This window comes from Hydra vulgaris, chromosome 12 (genome assembly GCF_038396675.1).
Source record: "Hydra vulgaris chromosome 12, alternate assembly HydraT2T_AEP".
Classification (NCBI taxonomy): domain Eukaryota; kingdom Metazoa; phylum Cnidaria; class Hydrozoa; order Anthoathecata; family Hydridae; genus Hydra; species Hydra vulgaris.
The window spans coordinates 63,655,560-63,675,048 of NC_088931.1; the positions used below are offsets into that span (position 1 = coordinate 63,655,560).

The 19,489-nt window shown below is 30.6% G+C and overlaps 1 protein-coding gene across 1 annotated transcript in view; it reads right to left on the minus strand.

Annotated features, from left to right (window-relative positions):
- The window catches only part of LOC100199265 (zinc metalloproteinase nas-14), a 30,892-nt gene extending 11,707 nt beyond the window's left edge, over positions 1 to 19,185 (minus strand). The window contains exons 1-4 of the mRNA XM_065814072.1: positions 19,014 to 19,185; positions 18,831 to 18,902; positions 18,547 to 18,738; positions 1,629 to 1,764 (exon numbers count right to left, since the gene is read on the minus strand). Coding sequence (XP_065670144.1) covers positions 1,629 to 1,764; positions 18,547 to 18,738; positions 18,831 to 18,902; positions 19,014 to 19,065 — 452 coding nt within the window. The 5' untranslated portion in view covers positions 19,066 to 19,185. The remainder of the gene's footprint in view (positions 1 to 1,628; positions 1,765 to 18,546; positions 18,739 to 18,830; positions 18,903 to 19,013) is intronic.
- Positions 19,186 to 19,489: the final 304 nt, after the last annotated feature.

The window sequence follows — 19,489 nt, forward strand, 5'->3', positions numbered from 1 at the left end:
ATTCTTAGCGAGTATCAACGCTATACTAAGAGAAACACTCAGTGGCGTAACTCTGCAAGGCAGTAGGGGTAGAGCTCAGGGAGCCCAATGGAGATTTACATATCTTACTCATGTAATTAACATTTTTCAATTTTTTAACATAAGTGGAACCCAACAATCCTGCTGAAAGATAGTCCTTCGGGTTGGAAAGATGATCTTCAAGAATTTTTTATAGCTAAACCTTTTTAGATATAGTTAAAATCATAAAAGAAATTTCTTTAAAAAGTTTGAAAAGAGAAAAACAAACTAAAGCTCTAAATTTAAGGGACAAAATATCAATCTTTCAAAAATATCAATCTTTCAAAAATATCAATCTTTCAAAAATATCAATCTTTCAAAAATATCAATCTTTCAAAAATATCAATCTTTCAAAAATATCAATCTTTCAAAAATATCAATCTTTGAATTTGTGTAAATCTGTATCACATATTAACGTATGTAAATTATGCTTTTTAAATTAGAGGCTATTTCTACTTGTAGATAGTGGCAAATAAAATTAACTTTTAAGTTTAGGAGGTAACCCAAATATAAGGACATTTTTATGATTTAAGTGAAAGTTATTTATATGAATATTATAAGTGATAGATTTACTGAAATAGAAAAAAAATTTTAAAATTTTTTTAATTTTAAGCATCCTCAAAACTTTATAAAATTGCCGGAAGATAATCTAATTGAATCAGCTAAATTGTTAAAACAAAATTATCTAGAGATTTAAAAAAAATTTTCCAACTTAGTTAATGCAATCATTTTTGTTAAAAATGATATCGCAGAAAAAACTACAACAAAAGAGGTGTCAAAATACTGATCATTTAAATACAGTTTATGAGTGTGATTTTTCAGATGAAAACACATCAATATTGCTATTGGTGACAGTCCTTGTGACAGTTGCTAATGCAGAAAGATCCTTCAGTAAATTAAAGTTAATCAAAACATATCTAAGAAACAGCATGCTTCAGGACCGTCTCAAACACTGTGTAATTTTAGCAATAGAGAACAATAAAGCACAAACATTAAAATTAGATACTGTGGAATTTGAGAATAAGAAAGCAAGAAAAATTCATATTTAAGGTAGTTAAATAAATTTCTTAAGATTTTCTTCAATCATTTTTTTCTATTTTTGTTAGCATTCTTAGAATTACTACGTCAGAAGAACGTATAGCTGTTATGAATTTAAAAGTTCTTTAACAGTCACAAGTGAAGTAAAGTTAGTTTTGATATTAAGTAAGCTTTTCTCAAACACATTTTTCAATGTTCGTTCCTTTTTATAATTATTTGGAGCAGAGGTTCTAGCATGTTTCTCTAATTTATAAAATACTATTTATATATTTAATTGTGTTTTATTAACTAACTATAAAAAAGAAAATATTGCATATTTTATTTTTAAATGTAAAAGAAAACAAAGTTTAAGAGAGGAGGGCCCCATCACTTTTTTGCGGCTAATTTATTTTATTTCGGGGCTAATTTATCGTTACGCCCCTAGTAACACTATTAATTAAATAACATTTGTTAACAGCAATCAGAAATCAAAAGTTTTATAGAAAACTACAATAGCTGATGATAATCTTATAATATTTTTATTATAACTTTACCCTGCATTGTTAAAAGCAAATGATATATAGTTGGCTTCATCTTCATGTGGCTTAAAATCTATGCAAGTCTTTTTTTTAATTTCTCCAATTGCTTCCTGTATTGCTAATTGACATCTAGTTTTTTCAATAATTGCATCTAAAAAGTTTGAAGTTTATATTTGTAACGGTATAGTAACATAGTAACGGTATAGTAACATAGCAACGTACTAACAATAAATAGTTAATTAAAAGTAATTTTAAGAGTTTAAACAAGAAAACCGGCACTGGCACTGGCACTGGCACGTCCAAGCATAAGCATATGAAGGTGGTAATAATGGTGCTAATGTGGAGACCTATCATTAAATTTTCATTCACATCAATGTGTTAAACTTTTATGCGGTTACAAAAGTATTATATAAAAAGTGGTTTATTTAGAGGTATTTTTTTTAATTTTACTTTATGACATCTAGCGCGTGAATAACTTATGGTTTACATAATCGCCTCACTAAACGCATATTTTGCAGTACCATTGATAAACTTTAAAACCTTAGAAAATGTAGCATTGAAAAACCAAATGTCTTTTAAAAAAAGTATTGTGATTATAGCTGAAAGTGTATGTGATAACCATATAAAATCCATTCAACGCCGTTTTTAACTACTTGTTTGGCCGTTTACAACAGTTTGGCGTGCATACAAAATGCATACAAAAAAATTTTTTGGGCTCTTGAAAAGCTTGATAAAATTATTAAGTCCAAGAAGTACTTTGCAATGGATATGATGGGAAGCAGGATATCACTTCTGATAAAACAAGTGGCGTCTGACAAATTTTCAAAGAAGAACATTATTCGATAGTGTCATTTCCGAAAAACAACTATTTCAATCATATCATGCCATAAAGTGGAAAAGTTGTTGATACAGCACAAGAGATATTATTGAGCATCAACAACATCAAATCACCAGGCACTTTAGCAGCAGTTGTTTGCAATGGTGCTGTGAATAACGCTGTTCAACACAATAAAATAATCAGAAAATTAAAAGGTCTGCTTGTTGCATGCAAATGAATTACCTTTTGAATAATTCTTCGTTCTGGATGGTGGATGTTCAACAGCTACTTCAACAGATAAAGTAGGCATTTTACCAGATTTGTAGCAGAAGATATATTTATTGGGAAATTTAAACATATACCTAGCAAAGTTGAGGATATAAATGTTGGCGTTAAGAAAGATTTAAACTCTGATCAGATATACCTTCTCAAAGCTTGCTTAGCTGTTCAGCAGGGATAAACTATTTATGATCAAATATTGTTCTTCCAGACTGCTATGCCAGGAAATCTCCACCATGCAAGGTGGCTAACAAAGACAATCGACAGTTTTCATGTGACTAAATAATTGACGCAAGAGCTACATCACAAATTAGCAAAATGTTATTAATAAATCAAGCATCAAGATTGATCTGGAAGTTTTGCCATTCATAGAGATGATCGACTGGTCTTTTGCTATCGCAACACCACCACCAATCTTATCAACTGTTTCTGATGACGATCTTGAACATTTCCATTACATCACTTCTTGAGTCATAACAAATAGCAAATAACTGTAACAGTTTTCTGTTTTGTGCTGCCTCCTACACTCTGACTATTTTTCCTTCAACAACTGCTTGCATTTTTAAATTTAATGTAATGAGATGTCGAGTAATGGAAAAGAGCATTAAACCACGTGTATTTACATTATACGATTATACAGTAACTTTAATTCGCAAAGTTGCTTTCTATTTTATTTCAAAGAAATTATTTTCATAAGTAGACTATAATGCAACTTTTTAGTAATGCTTCACAGCACTAACTTAACATTTACATCATAATGACTCACCCTTATATATAATCGATAATAATAATAATTAAAGCTTTTTTAAATAAAGAAATTGTAAAAAGTTTTGTTAAAATTATTAAAACATCACAAATGTAAAATAAATAAATAACATTTAGAAAAAGCAAAAAAACATTTGGGTTTTTTTGTTTGTTTTTTAATTTTATTTATTTTAGTTCGGTTAATAGTTGCAAATGGGCGTATCTGGTCGTCGCATTAACATATAAGTAGTTGATTATTGGCTAAATATTGTCATAGTGCAAGTTAGCGTCATATAGTGGAAGTGTTGGTCAATGTGGTTATTGCAGTTCGTATTCTATATTTCTTTAGGAGCTTTTTATTTACCTAACAAAAAATATCACTTTTACGTCGATAGCGTAAACTATTCGATCAACAGATTAGCTATAGATCAGAAAAGCTACAAGACTTCACAACAATTACTAATAACAAATTTATTTATAGATGCTGATTTATTTGATTAATGTACTTCCATTTACATTTTTAATTAACAGAGTTTTCAGTTATATTTGTGTAAAACATTTTTACATTATATTATTTCTAATGCAACAATATTTTTCAAACAAAAGTATTTGCCACTTATTTATCAAGCCTAAATTGCTTTGTAACGCTAAACTGCTTCGTTGAGCCAACTTATAAAAAAAATTCAATTTGCCTAACTGCAAATCCAATGAAACTACAACAGTTATTACAAAAATGCAGTTTGCTTGTTTGTTCAATTCTATTTTGCTCGTTTATTCAATTCTATTTTGCCAACTAGTGCAAAAAGTGGTTGATCAAATTCAAGTCCGGTGCAACTGTACCAATCAACACTAAAATGCAGTTGACCCAACTACAAACCTAAAATACCTGTATTTATAGTAATAAAGAATAACACTGTTGTTAAAGTAACTAAGTATCTTAACTAACTAAGCATCTGCGTCTTAAAAACAAAAAAGCCTTGTTATTCACTTTTAAGCAAGAAAAGACAAGAAAAATTGGGTTTGCACACAACTAAATATATCTTCTCCTGAACTTTTGAATCAATCAAGATCAACTTTATATAGTCACAACTTAATCAAATTTATATAATCACAACTTAATCAAGAAATACCAAGACTTTTCTTGTTTTGTTTTTTTAACAACGATTTAATATTGAAAACAAATGTTGCAAACTTTTAGTAACTGTACATTTTCTAAAATATTTAAACTAATAACCTTTAGAGGAGAGTTTCAAATGTGAAATATTTAAAAATTATTAAAAATTATTTAATGACTTATATACTACTCAGTATATTTTTTTCAAGTTATTTACTTGAAAAAAAAAAAAAAAATTTCAAGTAAATTTTCAAGAAAATTCGAAAAAGTAAATTTTCAAGTAAATTTAACTTTTGATGTAACTTTTTTAGCAATTTACATAAAATTTAACTTTTTTTATTTTAATTGTCTTTTCAGCAATTGGAAAGTTAGAATTGTATTGATATCTGGCCATCCTGCCCCTATAGCCATAGGGGCAGGATGGCCAGAAGAGCAGGTTAGCCCAGTACGACGGGGCAGGTTGGCCCAATGCAAATGGTACGGTGGTCATATTTAAAAATAATTTTCGGTAATAATGTTTTGCATTTTGAATTGTTTTGAAAATAAAAAACAAAACTTAGGGTAAATAATAAGAATTAAATAAATAAGAAATTTACCTTTTTTTAATATTTAAATGGTTTCATACTAAAGCTCAACACAGATTAAATTTCAATTATGGTTTTTTTTTAATAAAAAAAATAAAACATAAAATAATGAAAAAAAATTGTTAAAAATTAAATTTCCCTTTGTATTATACCCCTGAGCCAACTTACCTTCATAGCGGGCAACGTTACCGTTTATGAATTTAATAATGTTATTTTTGAGTAGTCTATGGTGTTTTCAACCTTTTTCCATAAAATAACAAAATAAAACAAGAAAAGCTAAAAGGGTACACATCAAAGAAAAAAACCGGGCCAACATGCCCCGGTCTACCCTATATTGAAAAAGTGCTAAAGATGTTTTTATTAAACTTTAAATGCTCCCAAAGGAGTAACAAAAACTGTTTTTTAAATTTTTAAAAAGGAAAAAATAAAACGTTTTTGCTTTATTGCTTTCAACTTAATTATAAGAATTCATACTAATCGTTAAAAAAAATTGTAAATGTTGCAACCCTAAACAAAACCTTAAGTTTTTGGTTAGGATATATTTACTTTTAATTATATATAAAATTATAAATAGTTTGTTTAATTATATATAAAATTATAAATGATTTGTTTAATTATATATAAAATTGGAAAAGTTTGTTATACAGCGCTGGCCAAAAAGATCCGACCACACATTGTTTATCAATGTATAAAGTATGTACATTGTAGTGTAGGCGCTTTCCTCGAAATTTTACCATCACGCTTTGCATGCTTGATTGGCTAGTTATCAGTCAATCAAAACAGTTGTATCATTATCGTATATACAATGGTACAACTGTTCACGACGTCATTCAGCACATCAAGTCAACAGGCACCAGAGCTGCAGGAAGGTCCAGTGGCAGACCGAGATGTACCACATCAATAACTGACGCTATGATCCACCATGCAGTCACGAAGGACCCACAGGCATCATCTTCACAAATTCTCAATGAACTGCCTCCTGATGTGAATGTGAGCTCTCGCACCATTCGAGGACGTCTTGTGGACGATTTCAGCCTTCGATCCTTTCGCGCTGCATTAAAACCACGACCTCAGAAAAATATTCGTGACCGCCTCAAATTTTGTAAAGCACATAAAAATTGGCCTGTGGCAATGTGGCGACGTGTTATGTTCTAAGACGAACCGCAGGTGAAACAATTTGCTACGCATAAAGTGAATGTTCAACGGCCACCAAACACACGCACAATGTTGCTCCAGCGGTAAAACATCGTCCTGCAATTATGATTTGGGGAGCAATTACTGCCAGAAGTCGAGCGGAAATCCATCTGATGCCGCCAGATGAAACTATCAAAGCTGTTAATTATTTGCAAATAATAAAGGAAAATGTTACTATTTAGCTCAGAACTCGCAACTGTGACATCTTTATGCATGACGGCGCGCCAGGTCATTAGGCAAAGATTGTCAAGACATGGTTTCAAGAGAATTCCATCAATATTCTTGCTCCGTGGCCTGGCTCGTTACCGAATTTGATTCCGATTGAAAATTGCTGGGTAAGATTGAAAGCAGAAGTGGCAAAAGCAAACTCGACGTCGGCGACAACTTTGAAGGAGGCTATACTGGAGACGTGGTCCAAAAAATAACGCCTGATTACTGTGACTCTCTTGTTGCCTCTATGCCTCGAAAAATAGAAGCTGTCCTCAAAGCCGGAGGAAGACATTCGAGGTACTATAAACTCTTTTCTGATGCGAACTACTTGTTGGTTTCTTCAGAAGTGTGTCATAGACATATGCGGATGTAATTTGTTGCGTTTAATTCAATCATATTATCATTAAATTGAAGTGGTATTACGTTTCTGTCTAAAAACCTTAGTGGTCGGATCTTTTTGGCCAGCACTGTATCTATTTAAAATATGCTTAACTAAATATGTAAATTACATATTAAACATGTTTTATTTGAAATGATTAGAATGAAGTAAGACTGCAAAATTTGATAGACCTTTAGATTGCCATTTTGACTAAAGAAAAAGTGATAGACACGTAGTATTTAATATTTCAGTCATGTATTTAAAAATTAAAGTGATATTTTCTGGATTTTTGTCTTGCAAGTTGTTCAACAATGCCATCAAATAAGAGTTGTCTGGTCACCTCACTTGTCGAGCCGCTCTTGATTAATTCTAGTACGGCATTCATTTATAAACGCTTTTATAGCAAAAAACTTCTTTTTCCTTAACAATTTGCCACCGTTAGGCTGAGCTAAGTTCTAAAAGCTACTGCAACATTCGGAACAGTTTCTATAAAAATTCATTGAGTAAAATGCGGTACATCAATAACTCCTTGCTTGTTTTTGTATCATCAGAATTCATCTATGTGACTTCGTAAGACCAAAATTGAACCATTTCCTCCTCCAAGCTGACTTTAATGTCATTGGAGTAATGTGCTGCTAAAGTGTCACAAATTTTTACCACTTTTATACAAGTTAATGTTTGCAAAGTGTTCATAAACCCAAATATGCTTTCCACATCTAAATATGCGGCAGATCTGTGAGCCAATGCTGCTTTTAATTCATTGATAATAGCAATTAGCACATTAACTCAAAATTCATCTTTTGCAAGCAGGAAAACCTTTTTAAAAATGCTTTCATTAAACTGTTGCTTTCTTTTTCTGACTCTTTTGACTTCTTTTTTATAAACTTCACATTAGGACAACTCATTTCCATGTTTCTCAAATTTAATCTAACTGTCGAACATCCTAACGATTGAACATACTTAGACAATAATTGTAACAAACCAACAACTTTACTCAAATCTAAAGTGGCACTTGGTAAAACTAGACTTGTTTTATTGAATCTTTGCAGTATCGCGTCCCAAAAGACAGGCAAAGTACCAGTTTCCAATTCACTAAAAAAATTTTGCTAGTTCAAGCGCCACTTATTGAGTTTCACCTTATGTACTTTCGTCAATTGCAATGGTTTTTAGAGCAGATTAAATATTCTTGTAACCATTCCGCAAAGCACTTGTTGCATCAGCATGTGCTAACCAACGTGTTTCTTACAGTTTTTAGGCACTGGTGTCTTGTCTTTGGCTAGCGCTTTGGTCAGGATTGTCCATCGATGAGTGGAGGCACTAATGAATGTGTAGATCCGTTGCACAATATCAAAAATACCAACTGCTGCACTACAACAACCAACAGCACTTTTACCAACAAACTTTAATAAATGAGCAAAGCAAGTTGTTTAAATAGCATACTCGCAAACAGATAAAGTATTAACGCCATTGTAACATCCAGACATAATTGATGCATTATCATAGGTCCAAAAATACCAAAAAAGGATCATAAAAGAATCATAAAGGGCTAATAGCTCATGGGTGCCCATAAAGTTACCATTGTATACATCCACCGCTGATGAACAGATAACCAATACTAAGATACATTTAAGATTGCTTTCTCTTGTTCCTTGTCAACACAGCTAATCACACCGCGTCGCTGTGCATATGTTAAACAAGCCAATATATGACTTTCACTGTTTTCCTGTAACTTGACATCACGTTGTCCGTTTTTCAATTATTACACCCTTGTGTAAAAGGAGAATTATTTTTCTCATCCGATAATAAAAGCTTAAACTTGAAATAATAAACACGTCTTTTTGATGGTGAGTAGCAACACCAGGTTACGTTTAGAATTCTCACTAGTTAATTTATATGATCGAGTGAATAATGAAGAAGTACAACACCGGTTTCAATTTATATTACTGTCGAAAGTTTCAATTGCAAAAATCCTTCATTTTTATGTTAACATTCAATACCACCGTTGCTGATAAAATGAGATTGCATGTTTGATGAAACTGTTTTTCATAAACCCAGATCAGTTTCATAATTAATTAGCAGGTATGCCATTATGCCCTGCTTGTTCTTGTATATGTTCAGTGTCAACGTCTGCTTCAGCTGTAGCCGGTTCAAGATCAACTAGTTCTTGATTTTGAACTTCTCTCATTTCACATTCACCTTGATTTTCTGGTTCTGGACTTTTACTTTTTTTCTTTTGAACTGTTGTAAAATAGAAAAAAAATTCTATTTTAGATGAGCACGCTACATTTTCAATAGTTTCAGCTCTCGACTTAGTCAGCTCGTGGTTGTTACGGAGTTTTTGTAAATGTTTTTATGTATTAAAGGGAACGTATATTATTACGGAATTTGTTCTTGCTTTCTTATTCTTTCTTTCCAATGACACTTGACTTTAAATACCTCAAGTAAAAAATTCGGTGGCCAGAGGGTTCGAGGGCCAGAGGCACGTGCTTAAATTGCCTTCGCTATAATCCGCCCTTGTATGTATGTATGTATATTTGTGTCGTAGTGTAATATAACTAACTCAAGATCTTTATTAAAAAGGTCTTTATTACATTTGACGTTATTAAACTTATGTGTTTATGTTTTATTGAAAACATTTATTTAAAGTTACTCTATGGCTTTACGTTTATTTAGATTAAATATTTTCAAGCTTTTTGTTTACTAAATTAAGTGTTAAACATTTATAGTTTTATCGCAAAGATACTTTATATATTTTATAATGAATTTAAATTAAATGTTGCCACAATTTTATATGTTATAAAATATATATTATATAACAAATCCATAAAGTTACATGATGCATCAACGATTGCGCCACTTATTGCCAAAAGAAACTGTGAGCTTACCTCAGAGGTTAAATTAGCTGTAAAAAAACGAAAATTATTGGGCAATTGCAGAGTCTCAGGATGCCATCCACACGAACTTTTACAAAAACAAACAAGCCGCATGTAAATAAATTTAAAAAAGTCATTAAACAATCCATGTACACATCTGAGGAGCAGCTAGTTTATAATGCGAAGTCTGATTCAAAGAAACTGCATGCTTATGTCCACAGTAAAAAGAGAGTTAAGGAACTAATTAGCGCCATAGAGATTACGGACGGAACAACAACAGTTGGTCAGGAAATCATCTCACTTTAAACACCAACTTCCAATTGGTATTTGTCACAAATACAACACACAAGATTCTTCCACTCACTAACAAAACCAAAGATAATTACAATTTCGAAGCAATAGATGTAGCTGTTAAAGATATCAAGTTAAGACTACGCTATCTCACAGAAAACAAGTCAGTGGGAGCAGATGGTATCTATCCACGGTCTTAGGCAAATATTCCAAAGCTTTCTTTATACCAGTTGCACTCATTTTTAAATTTTCAATTAGCAGTGGCGTCGTGGAAAAAATCCAATATCACACAAATCTGTAAAAAAGGCTATACACTCTACAACTACAAACCAGTTTCTATTACGCATGTGTTGTGTAAATCCATGGAGAGTTTCATACACAATCGAATAATGACATTTGCAACAACACAAATGCCAATCAACAAAACATAACACAAAATCAAAAACAAAAAAAGCTGTATATTGAATCTCATCAAAACGCGTGATTTTCTTAAAGAAGCTGGGTGTTTCAGGGTGTCACAAGGCAGAGTACTTTGTCTTCTATTGTTCATCTTCTTTTTCTTTATCATGAACCTACCAGATAGCAATGCTCACCATATCAAATTATTGGCAGACGATAGTAAATACATAGGTATTATCAAGTCGACGTGCAGACACTTCAAGTAGATGTTGACGCTGCAGTCGACTTCTCATATAGTTGGCACATGTATTTAACACTGATAAATGTAAAGTAATGCATGTTAAACTTGCAAAGAAGCCCAAGTATCAAAGAGTCTCAACGAGTGGTAGCTACTCAAAGTAACTACTATAGAAAGTCCTTGATGGTACCAATACGTTAACCCAACGTTGTTATAAAGTCAAAAATGTCGAATAACGCGCCAACCGTTGATGCAACGTCGACCAACTATTTTCTTCAGGCTGGATTTTGGTTGAAAAATTATTTTATTAAAACGGCGTTGGCTAACAACGTAAAATCTCCATTTGAAATTTAAAAAAATGTAGCATTTATAATAGGGCAGTTTGACCGCAACTGAGTAAAAATGTAGCATTTATAATAGGGCAGTTTGACCGCAACTGAGTAAAAATTAAAATTTAAAAATATCGAATTAAAAAAAGAAATAAAAATAATGAATTGTTATCATGATCAATTGAAAGGGTATAAAATAAAAACTACTTTCAATACTTTGTCAGAGAATCGGCTTTCAAAATATTAAAAATCTAAAAAAAATCTCCATTATCTTGATTACATAATAAAAACTATGCAATGTTAAAATAAACGAAAATATATAATTTCTTTATGTAACCTTAACCTAACCTTAAAAAAATGAAAAAAAAAACACATAAACGTATTGTTTTTGGTATTAAATAAGTATTTAGAGTGGTGATCAAACAAAAAAGGAGATGAAGTTGATGATTTAGTCAAAAATATTTATCTTTTTGTGTTGGCAACCGAAAAGGGAGACATCTCTTTAAATAAAAAGAAGTTGATGAACTTAATTTTAAATTTCATTATCAGATTCACATTACTAATTAATTTATCATTAACTTTTTCTTTAGTCTTAGATTCTATATTCAAGTCACTATCTGCTTGCTCCTTAAATGCCAAAATATCACTGAAAAAACTTTGATTGCAAAGTGTATTTTTAACGGATGTTGAAGATAAAAACTAACATTTGATTTGGTAAATCCTCAGACAAGGTAGCAGTTCTCGGTTAGGCATTCTAAAATACTTTAAGATTCATAAGAGACACTAAGATCACGTTATCTCAAGATCACGCTATCTTAATCACAATCATAAAAAAAAATAACAAGATATCAGTATAATTTGTCCTATTTTTAGACATTTTTCAAATTTGATTTTTGAGCGATCTTTAAATACAATTAACAAACGGTTTCAAGAACCAATTTAAGAAATTATTTCCGTTTCAGAATTATATTTAAAGTTTTCCCCAATTGTTACAGATGTTTTGGAACATTTAAATTGTTGACGAAGAGCTATGTGGGTCTTTCGTCATTTAAGAACAGATTTTATTAACCGCAGTGACGGGTCACTCGTCACAAAAAGGTTAAACATTTTTGTTGTAAAAAACATTGCAGGATACTTAATTATTTTTGCATAAGTTATTCATATTTTATATTAATACATATTTTTGCATAAATTATACGTATTTTTATATTAATATATATTTTCGTTATAAAATATCAACCAATATTGCTTGATATATAAAATCATTTAACAATATATTAATAACCGCAAGTATTTATATAAATTTTTCTAATATTTTACTAAGACTTACAACTGAAAATTATTAAACTTTTCAGTGTAATTAAGTTTAATAAGTTTAAAGTTTTACTCGTAGGTCATCTTTGCCTCAAAGTTCAAAGTAAGTTTTACTCGTTTGTAGGTCATCTTTGTCTCAAAGTTCAAAGTAATTTTTACTTTTTTCCAGATCATCTTTGACTAACTGTGTTTTAATTAAATTTTAAAATTCATTCAATACATTGTTTTAAATATTTTCTGCATTTCTTAGCTATGTAATTTTTTTAGTAACTATAAAACTTCTGTTTAAAGGTTTTTTATGAGCGTATATTTATTTATTATGTGAACTTCAAGAAACTTTGCAATCTTTGTTTATATTTTATTTACCTATTTGCATTAAAATGTTCTTATATATAATAGGTAAAAATACTTTAAGCGTATTGTTTATGTAACTTTTCTGAGTTGTTTGACTTTTTGGACTGTTGTTTTTTCTATTCTTTTAGACTGAAGTTATTCTATGTATTTATTGTAAATAACTACAGTCTAGTTACTAGTTGTTTTTTTATTTTTGCTTATGTCTTTATGTCATATACCTTTTTTCAATGTTTTTTTTTTATGTTTTATCGAGGGGTAATTCCGCATCAAATCACCCAAAATTTAGAAAATTTTGAACCATGGGTCTTCAAATTTTTTAAAAACCTCTTTGGCTGTTGCATCTCAAAAAGAAAAGTTAACATTTTAAATTTTAGCTAAAAATGTTGAGAGGTTGACAAGATACTGCAACTTTAATACTGACCTGGTTTCCTAAAATGACCCGGTTTTCATAACACTCTGAAAAAACATTTTTCTTAAAATAATAAGAAATAAAAATGGCAAAAACATGAAAATAAACATATATAATGTTTTTTTGATGCTGAATTCAATAAATGTACTTAAAATGCTAAAATATAAAAGGAACATGCTTAAAAATTAATAAAACAACTAGTTTCTATAAAACAACTTTGGGGCCCAATATCTCAAAACACCCCCATCAAAAAAAATTTTTTGCTGTTAATATTTTCAGCTGTTTATAATCTTACTAGGCACAAAAAATCTAACAGGAAAAACGACTGAAACATACGGAACTTTAATTTCAAAGATGTATCAAATTTTCAATAAGCTATTTTAAAAAACTTTCAAATAGAATTCTGTAAAATATTATATTTAGTTAAAAGACTCCTTAAAAAAAAAAAACAATTTTGTTATATTTAAGGAAGTCTTAATTATATGATAACTTAGTTATTTGAACTTAACAACTGAAAAAAACATCCTGTTTTGTTTTATATAAAAACTGAATTAGTGTGATATGGATGTGCATTTGTTTTTAAAATTTTGACAACTTTTGTAAAAGTTTATAATAACTAGTTTATAAAAAGTTCAGTTAAAAAACAGCATTCGTAAATTTTATTTAAATTTTAACAAATTAACAACCATTATGAATCAAATGACATTAAAAAGAAGGGTAAAAACTTTGATGAAATTATGAGCTTGATAAAAGAAAAAATTCTATGTTCTGACAAAAGGACTATTGTTCAACTTTTAACACTGGCACCCGCAAATTGGTCAATATTAGAAGTACAAAATAACTTTGCAGTTACAGAATACCAAGCAAAAAAGGCTAGACAACTTTTTAATAAAAAAGGATTGTTGGCTATCTCACCTTTGTATAAAGGGAAAGTCTTACAAAAAGAAATTGACAAAAAGATTCTGATAAACTTTTTTATGATTCAAGTGATTTATGTAGAACTATGCCTGGAAAAAAAGATTATGTTAGCATTTAAAAGAACGTCCATAAACAAAAAAAACTGCTTTTGTGTAATTTAAAGGAACTATATTTATTATACAAAGAAAACAATCCAGAAATACAAATAAGTTACTCAAAATTTGCTTCACTTAGACCAAAGTGGTGCATTTTGCCAGGTGCAAGTGGTACACATTCTGTTTGTGTTTGTTCTTATCACCAAAATGCCATATTGCTAGTAGATGCTTTAAATATTGGACTAAAGTATAAGGACTTACTTTCAAAAACCGCTTGCTCAGTAGAAAACAAAGAATGCATGCTTGCACAGTGGGATGATTGTCCTGGTAAAGAACCCCTCACTAAATATTTGTATGAGATTTTTGGAGAATACGAAGATGATTTTGAGATACACTACAAGCAATGGCAAACTACTGACCGTGCAACACTATTAAGTTTAACAGCTGATGTTCCAACGTTTGTTGAACTATTAGCATCTTGTTTTGAAAAGCTACAAGCTCATTCTTTTATTGCTCACTCTCAATCACAGTACCCTAACCAACTGAAACAATATATGGATCAATCAAACATTATCATTATTGGCGACTTTGCTGAAAATTATGCTTTTGTTGTCCAAGATGAAATAAAGGTGAACTGAAACATATTTCTTGCTGTTTTATATCAGATGACATTATACATGATGTAACTTATGTGTACAAAATATTCCAACTAATCGTACCAATATTAAAAATAAAATTTTCCAATCTGTCCAAATTAAATTTATTCACTGATGGTTGCGCAGGACAGTACAAAAATTGTAAAAGTTTTTACAATCTATGCCAACTAGAGAGCGAATTTTGCCTTAAAATTGAATGGAACTTTTTTGCCACGTCCCACGGAAAGTCACCATGCGATGGGATTGGTGGTACTGGAAAAAGATTAACAGCACAAGAAAGTTTAAAACGACCGTACAGAAACCAAATTCTCACATCAGAAGCTATGTATGAACTTTGTATTGATAAAATCAAAGTTGTTAACTTCATTTACATAAAGGGATTAGACTTACAATTGCAACGTGAAGAGCAAAAAGAAAGGTACACTGGTGTAACAACTCTACCTGGTACTCGTAGCTTTCATCAGTTTATACATCTTGGAGATAACAAGGTTGGGGCAAAGAGGTGTAGTACAGACACTAATTATACAATAATCCACAATCTTAAAAAGAAACAAGACATATCTCAACTTGATACTGTCACTTTAGGTTGTTATGTCGCTGTAGTCTGTGATTATAAGTGGTGGATCGGCATTGTAACTAAAACCAACTTAGAAGAAGTTGATGCTAAAGTTAAGTTTCTTCATCCAAATGGTCCATCAATCTGTTTTAACTGGCCTGAAAGAGACGACTACTGTTTTATTCCAAACACCAACATATTGAAAAAACTATCTGTTCCACAAGCTTGCTCTAGTTCTGGTAGAAACTATGTGTTTGAAAATGCTGAAATAGAGGAAGTACAAGTAAAATGGGAGCAATATTGTAAACTATTACAAACACAGTCAAAATAACTTTCATCTTTGATACCTTTAAAAATCTTGTATATTTAAGTAACTTTTTAAACTACGATTAACTTTATTTTATTTACAAATATTTTTTGGGAATTTCTTGAGAAAGTAATACGTCTTTGAAATTAAAGTTCCGTATGTTTTAGTTGTTTTTCCAGTTAGATTTTTTGTGCCTAGTAAGATTATAAACAGCTGAAGTATTAACAGCAAAAAAAAAATTTTTTTTGATGGGGGTGTTTTGAGATATTGGGCCCCAAAGTTGTTTTATAGAAACTAGTTGTTTTATTAATTTTTATGCATGCTCTTTATATATTTGAGCATTTTAAGTACATTTATTGAATTAAGCATCAAAAAAACATTATATATGTTCATTTTCATGTTTTTGCCATTTTTATTTCTTATTATTTTAAGGAAAATGTTTTTTCAGAGTGTTATGAAAACCGGGTCATTTTGGGAAACCAGGTCAGTATTAAAATTGCAGTATCTTGTCAACCGCTAAACTTTTTTAGCTGAAATTTTGCATGCAATATTTTTTTATAATTAGGAATAATGTGTCAAAATATAACACAAAAGGAAGACACATGGTTCAATGGACTGGGTGGTTTGATGTGGAATTGCCCCGAGTAAGTTTTAAAAAGTTATCTTTGACTATCAAGGCTATGTTTATCAAAAACACAGCCTTAGTATACAAAGATGACCTAGAACTTTGTTTGGAGTATTTCTTTTCCTTGTAATTTATTTGTTTACTAAAAAATGTGTATACTTGTTTAGTTTATTAAAACAAGCTTTCAAAAGTATATTTGTCTATTATGTGAAGGTGTATATTATTATCGTGTGATCATCGTTATATCAAGGTGAATATTATTATTATGTGAAGGTGTATACTATTATTATGTGAATGTTTATATTATTATCATGTGAAGATGTATATTATATTATATGAAGGTGTATCCGAGCTAGCACACTTACGTTGGGCCAACGTATGTAAATATATCGTGAACGTCGGCTTTTTTCTCCGATGCAAATACAACGTTGATTTAATGTTAGTTGTATCGTATTCATATTAATGAAAACCTTAACAACAACGTGATTAAAAATAGTTAGCAAAATTACATTGGTCCAACGCATGTAAAAACATTGCAAAAGTTGATTGTTTTTCCGATCGAAACCCAACGTTGATCCAATGTATATAAATCAACGTTGACCAAATGTGTATACCCCCACATTGATCCAATGTATATGGATTAACGTTGATCCAATGTTTATAAACCAACTTTAATCTAATACGTATAGATTAACGCTGAATTATATACATTGGATCAACGCCAATCCATATACATAAGAATAACGTTGGATTAAATAGAGTGGATCAACGTTGTGTTTGCATTGAGAAAAGGCAGATTTACAAATATATACTTTTATAATTTATAAGAATTATTTTTCATCCAAATGCTTTAGTTGATTATGGAAATATATTTTGCTGATATATTTTTCTCTTTTCTTTTGTTGCGTTTAAGTAATAACAATTTAATGCTGATAGCGAATAATTTGATAAATAAGATTTAATCCCCCAATCTGGAAGTATTTTTCGCATGACTTCAAATGGATATTTACTAAGGAAGAATTTAGGGCTTTTTTGCGTCATTTTAATCAGCACTGATTACCAGCAAGAGCTTTATTAATTTTTAACAGACATTGCAGTCATTTGGATTTTGCTGCAATAGAGGTAGCCGAAAAGTTAAACATCAATATGCTTCGTCTTCAAGCGTATTGTAGTCATGAAATTCAATCTTTGGACAAAAGTGTTTTTAAACCATTGAAAACTTACTGGATTGTTGCCATTGATAATTTCTGAGGAAACTTTCCTGGACTGTCAAAAACTGTCAAAAACTTAAGTTTCCACTATTATTTAATGAAGCATGATTGCGTAACGCTGCACCAGTAAATGGTGCAGCGTTACGCAATCATGCTATTCTTGTAGATCTAAATCCTTATCAGGATTTAGATCTACAAGAATATATCCTTTCAACCCTTATATTATCCTGCAAGTAGCTTTTACTCCCAGTGAAATTCATAATTAAACAAACGCTGAAAATTCTGATGTTTACAAATTTAATACTTTGGAACCTGGATCTTCAAAGTCTGCTTCTAGTATCCGTTCAATAATTCAATCGCCTAAAATAATTAGCAAAGTATCAACTAGAAGGTCCTTAAACGTGCAAGCTGTTCTACCGCTACCCTTGAAAAGATACTGGAATGAGCGACGAAGATTATTGCGACAATTAAACATTTATTATACGAGAAGTGACTACTGCGGCTCAAGGTTGCCACCCTAGAGCAAAAGCGAACAAGCGGGGACCTATAGAACAATATAAAAATAAATATGCTTTCATGTGCCGTAGAAACAGTCATTACAATCAAATATCGGACTGTGCAGAAACGATAAGCAAATTGAGAGATAAAACAGTCCAGTTCGTGAATATTTCTTCACAAATCGTGTTGTCACTCTTTGAAAACAAAGTAGTTGATTAATTGAAAGTTAAAAAGAAATTAATTCCTTGAAAGTTAACTCTTACAAGGAATAAATTGTCTAGACCATTCACTGCCTTTCCGCTGACCATCCGCTGCTTTGTCTACATCGCAAACTTGTTAGAAGAGAGAAGCGTGGTGTGCTCTTCTTCATCAATATTTGTAATTATTGATTAGTATATAAATAAATTAAAATTCATATTGAAAAGAAGAGTTTGTAAAAAAAAGAACAAGTCATGATAAATAAGCAAATAGTTCTTGCTACGGCCCTAAAGTTTGTATTACAGTAATTTTTAAATTTAATTTAAAAAGAAATATCTAACCTGCAGTTATCATCGGCCTATCTAATTTTATTTTGAATGGAATTGAACGCTTTGTAGGTAAACTACCAGGTTTCTTGGGACTTTTTACTTTTTCTGGCTCTATTGGCTCATTTGCTTTTGATTCGATATATCTATGTAATGTCATTGCTTTCATATCTCCCTCAAGAGCGTCAAGAGGATGTTGCTTTTGATCTAGATTAGATCAAAAATCAATAGTTTTAATGAAAAGCACAATTTTTTATTCAAAACTACTTATTTTAAAAAATCTTACGATATTCTCTTACATTCTTGCTCATCCAAGAGAGACTCTTTCAATTCTAAGTCATCTTCAACTTTTGTGTCTTCTGTAACCTCCTCTATAACCAAAATTATCTATTACACAAACTAACTAGAAACTGATTTAAATTTAAAGCTAAAAGCATAGAAATCACGTTTAAAAAAAAAAGAACTAAAATTTGAACACTTACGCGTAATAACGTTTGATAGTATCAAGGCGAATAAGACATATAAACGCGTCATCTTTAAGAAACTATTTTCGTATAGTTTAGTGAATTTGTAAATGAATTGTCAAAAAGTGAAAAATAAAAAATTATACTCAGTGCATATATTGTTTACTCCATTAATTACATACAGTTGTTACTCACAGTTGCACTGTAAACGCAATAACAATGCTTCATGGTTCTTCACCAAGATAAACAAATGGTGAGTAACGTTACTAAAACGCTGTTTGCTTTTTCTTTTTCTTTGCGCAAACAGATTTTCTGCTAAACATGTTCATTTTTTAAATACAGACAATCAACCATTTTAAACTAAGGAACTATCAATTTAAAAAGAATTAATATGAACATTAAAAAGATTTTCAAATTAGCCGTCTACACTTGTCTTGATGTGTGCAACCGGTTTATCTTGATATGGAAAATATATGAAATACGCAAAATTAATT